Genomic DNA, 5,070 nt, shown 5'->3' with positions numbered 1-5,070 from the left:
CAGTGAGCTTCATGGCTGTGTGGGGATTTGAACCCTGGTCTCCCAGGTCATAGTCCACCATCTTAACCATTACACCACACTAGTGACTTTTACTATTTTCTGTTCTTCATTTGAATGACTAAGATACTTTTCTTTCTCCTGTTAGGAGCTTTGGAGCTCAGACTGTGAGCCTTTAGACCTGTGTGTTGCTGCCCCATCTGGTGAGCCACTGAACTGCATGTTGCAGCATGGGCCTTGGCAATTTAAAATCTTCAGGCTGACCACAGCCACCCAACCTGGTCAACGAGCAAAAGATGGCTTTTTGTTCTGGTTAAGCTTGCTCAAGCAACAAGGCTAATCTGAGCTCTGGGCATGTTCTTGCATCCTTTGATCATCTTTGGTCCTGTCTTTCTCTTTGGTTCTGATTACTGGCTTTGGCCCTTGGCTCCTGCCCTATCAGATGGATCCAAATAACCAAACTGAAGTGAAGGTCTTCATCCTTGGGGGGCTGCCAAACACAGCAGAACTCCCTCTTCTCTTCTTCTTCCTCTTCTTGGTCATCTACTTGCTGACCATTCTGGGGAACCTCCTCATCCTGGTCACCATCTTGCTTGAACCCCAGCTGCATGGTCTTCCCATGTATTTTTTCCTCTGCAACCTCTCCTTCCTAGACATCTGTCTCTCCTCCGTCACCGTGCCCAATCTCTTGGCAGGCTTCATAATGTTGAGCTACAGGACCATCTCCTTTGGAGGCTGTGTCATCCAGCTATGTGCTTTCCAGTTTATAGGAAGCACCGAGTGTTTCCTCTACACCGTCATGGCTTATGACCGCTATCTTGCCATTTGCCGCCCGTTGAACTACGCCACGCTAATGAACCGCAGAATCTGCTCTGGGCTTGCAGCTGTGACCTGGTTCGCTGGTTCATTTCATGCTGCGATCCACACCAGCCTCACTTTTCGTCTTCCCTACTGCGGTCCAAACCGAGTTGACTACTTCTTTTGTGATATACCTCCAGTTCTGAAACTAGCCTGTGCCGACACGGCGGTGAACCATACCGTCATACTGGTCAACATTGGGGTTGTGGCTGCTGGCTGCTTTGCGCTCATATGCATCTCCTACGCCTACATTGCTTCTGCCATTTTGAAAATCAAAACGACAGAGGGAAGGCGCCGGGCCTTCTCAACTTGCAGTGCTCACCTTACCTTGGTGCTTTTATACTTCGGGCCTCCAGTCTTTATATACATGCACCCATCTTCAAGCGACTCCACCTATGGGACAGTGGCTGTGTTCTACACCATCATCACTCCCATGTTGAACCCATTCATATACACAATGAGGAACAAGGAGGTCCAAAGGGCACTGAGGAAGTTGTCTGGTAGGCATATAGCTTCTCAGGATAGATAGGGTGGGGCACTCAGATTCCACGGGGTGAAGAAGCTCAGCACAGGTTTAGGAGCACAATAGGAGCACAGGCTTCTAGTCATTATGAGCCATGCATCTGCCCCATATCTATTGAACAATAAATAAATAATGTTGTGGTCACCCCCTTGTGATATCCTGTAGGGCAGCCTTTCCCAAGCAGTGTGCCTCCAGATGTTGTTGGACCACAACTCCCATCAGCCTCAGCCAGCATTGCCAATGGTCAGGAAAGATGGGAATTGTGGTCCAACAACATCTGAAGGCACCCTGATTGGGAAAGGCTGCTGTAGGGTATGTTGCTATGAGTGGATTTTCCCCAGATGATCTAAGTGATCTCACAAGTCTTGATCAGGTGGTCTTTCAGGTAACCTGATCCTGAGTTGTTCAGGGCTTTACACGTTAGAAACAAGACCTTGAACCTGGCCTGGTCACTGATCCCCAGCCAGCGCCGTTCCCTCAGCACAGGCATGCATGCATGCAGGTGCCCCACTCAGCAACTGCGCTGCAACGTTTTGCCCCAGCTGCAGCTTCTAGACCAATCCCAAGGGAAGCCCCACTTTGGCTGCATTGACACTTGGGATGGGAACTGTTGGGTGGTGCCGGTTCAGAAGCATTCTGTCAATTCAGGTTTGTTCTTTGTCCATTAGCTGCTGTTTATACCAATCCGTGTTTAATATCAATATTTTGAAAGGAAATATCAATGAATGAAAGGATATGTCAATAAAATTATCATTCTTAACATCAATATTTTAGAGGCGGACTTCTTTCTTTTTCTGAAAAATCTGTTTACGAAAATATCTATGTAAGATCGCTACATAAAAATCCATTTCACAATGATAGGTGAATTAATGGAAAATTCAGTACCATATCCAAATTGGGAGGAATTCTGGCACATCCCTAATTCACACCATACATTTAAAGTAATATTATTCAACTTTAAAAAATCATGGCTACTCCCAAAGAATCCTGGGAGCTGTAGTTTGTTACTAGTGCTGAGAGTTATTAGGAGACCCTTATTCCCCTCACAGAGGTGCAATTCCCCTCACAGAGCTGGGAAGAGGAATTGATTGTGAACTTCCCCTACATTTTTTTTAAAAATGGCTTTTTAAAAATGTGTTTTTTAAATTTGTATATTTGTTTTTAATGCTTTTAATAGTTGTAAACTGCCCAGAGAGCTTCGGCTATGAGGCTGTATATAAATGCAGTAAATAAAGAAATAAACAAACAAATACATGCACACAACATGCCTTCATTGTAATGTGTGAAGCATCCTATCTATGGACACTGACAGTGGAATGGACTGCCTTCAAATCAATCCCACCTTATGGCTACCCTATGAATAGGGTTTTCTTGGTAAGCGGTATTCAGAGGGGGTTTACCATTGTCTCCCTCTGAGGCTACTCCTCCCCAGCTGGCTAGGGCCTGCTCAGCTTGCCACAGCTGCACAAGCCAGCGCCTTCCTTGTCCGCAACTGCCAGCTGGGGGGCAACTGGGCTCCTTGGGACTATGCAGCTGGCCCACGGCTGCACAGGTGGCAGGGCACATAAGCCCAGAGCCACTCACTGTGGGGGTGATCTTTAGCTAGCCCTTGACACCCAGGAGACATGAGCGGGGATTTGAACTCACAGACTCTGGACTTCCAGCCAGGCTCTCCTCCCCACTGTGCTATACAGGATGGCTGAAGTGCCTTTGTAAATCCAAAGTGTAAAAATGCAAAATTATTATTGCTGATATAGTGTTATCTGACCCATGCACGCTTGACAAAGTATAAGAGGACAGGTCTTTGCCCCAAGGTGTTTAAAAACTAGAAAATGGCACAAGAAAGACAACAGAGGAGTGGAGTGAAATGGAAGCAGGGGAGGAACAGAGGGAAGAATACGCAGCTATCACAGTTACATGGGTAAAGGCTAATGAATTATGATTAGTGCCACATGCACATGTAAAAGCAGTGGGTTGTGTGGGTGAAACACATGAATGCACATGGAATCCTCCCCAAGTTACAGATATTCCTCCCACTCCAGTCATTCCTTTCCATTGGCAACAGCTCTATGGCCACAGGTCCCTCCCTTCAGCCTACAGCATACTTCTTTGCAGGGATTATTCTAAGGTTTTTTCCCCTACTGCACAAGAAGCCAGTACACTGACCGCCCCTGAACTAATGAAGTAATTTGTCCCATGGGATACTAGTAGCAGGCCTTTTTTCTGTGACCGCACTCACTGGTACAGCATACCGGTGCCTCTTTTTTTACGGCCCATGCCAGCCATTTTGTGCTGGCACCCACAGTTCTTTTGACAAGATATGAGCACTGGCACCACCTTCTTCTTTTTTTACCAAAAGAGCACTGAGTATTAGTATAAGGTTAGGAAGATTTGAAAAGAGCCAGTATTTATCTTCATTCTCTATTTCTTTTTATCTTTTCTTATCTATTTTGCTTTTTGAAACCTCCCAGCTCCTTATTAAATTCCATATACTCAAACTATGAAAAACTTGTTCACACTGCACACTTTTTTGACACTGCACAAACTATATGGATAGTACTTGTGTTTGGTTGTAAGTCGCCCAGAGTGGCAGATTAACCTCTGCCAGATGGGCGTCTAACAAATCCCATAAATAAAATAAATAAAATAAAATAAACTGTCTTGCTGTATGCTACAATAAACCCAGCTCCTTTGCCTCCCTCCCCACAGCTTTACCATTGCATTATATCCCTCAGCAGCTTGCAATCGCAATATATTGTTATTTCCACTGTCAAACTATTGTGAATCCATGGCATACATTCACTAATAGGCAAAAAACCTTCGGGTTTAAGAATGTACCGATAGCCAACAGATATTTCTATGAACCTTTAAAAAGCAGGGAAATTGGGCAGCTTTAGTGAATGCACCAGGGGAGCAGGAGACCTGACCTCTCTGAGGTATTGTTCTGCCCTACAAATTGGTCAAAATGCAAACACAATTTGGGCTGGTCTTTCACTCCAATCCACTTCCTGTGTAGCTTGGAAGAATTTGGTAACGTGTGCCTCTGATTAATTAAAATCAGCCAGACATTTTTTTTTAACTTTTAAACTGCAGAAGATAAAGGTAAGAGTCTGGGGCAAGGTCAGTAATAGGATTACAGGTACTTTGTGAACATGGCTGATTTTTAATGAATTTCAGCAGATTATGAGAACTCTGACAGAAAAAACTGCAAACGGGGTCTGGTTTTTCTCTTTTTACATTTTGAACTCTCAATTCTCTCTGATTGTTTTGTGTATCACCATGAAAATGTAGAGGGTTGTTAAGCAAGCGTTTCTGAGTTCAGGACTATAAGTTTTGTAAGGTTTTGTTTTGTAATGAGTTTATGGGAAGCATCAGAATGGCATGGGGGGTATTTTCAATGTAACATTGTGGAATGTGAAAAATCCATGCTGACTGAGTGGCTGTATAATTTGGCAATAACCCATTTTACTATGTTAAATAAAATTTGATCCATCTGAGGATAAGGTTGCCATGACTTTGTTTTTGTTTCCTGAAACTAATAAAATGCATTAATTTAGCCATTGAGGTATACTCATGCAGTTTACCACACCATTCTTTAATACAGTTGTGGGGAACCTTTGGCCCTTCAGATGTTGCTGATCTACAACCCCTATCATCCTTGGCCATTGGCTAGGCTTGCTAGGGCTGATGGG

At 44.3% G+C, this 5,070-nt stretch overlaps 1 protein-coding gene across 1 annotated transcript; it reads left to right on the top strand.

The window, feature by feature from the left end:
- The first annotated feature begins 439 nt into the window (after window positions 1–439).
- LOC133366228 (olfactory receptor 10S1-like) lies at window positions 440–1,384 on the top strand. The gene has a single exon (XM_061589089.1). The coding sequence runs from the start codon at window positions 440–442 to the stop codon at window positions 1,382–1,384; it is 945 nt and encodes a 314-aa protein (XP_061445073.1).
- Window positions 1,385–5,070: the final 3,686 nt, after the last annotated feature.

This window comes from Rhineura floridana, chromosome 11, assembly GCF_030035675.1.
Source record: "Rhineura floridana isolate rRhiFlo1 chromosome 11, rRhiFlo1.hap2, whole genome shotgun sequence".
Taxonomy (NCBI): Eukaryota; Metazoa; Chordata; class Lepidosauria; order Squamata; family Rhineuridae; genus Rhineura; species Rhineura floridana.
Note: the sequence above shows the minus strand (reverse complement) of the source record. Positions and strands in the feature narration are given on the sequence as shown.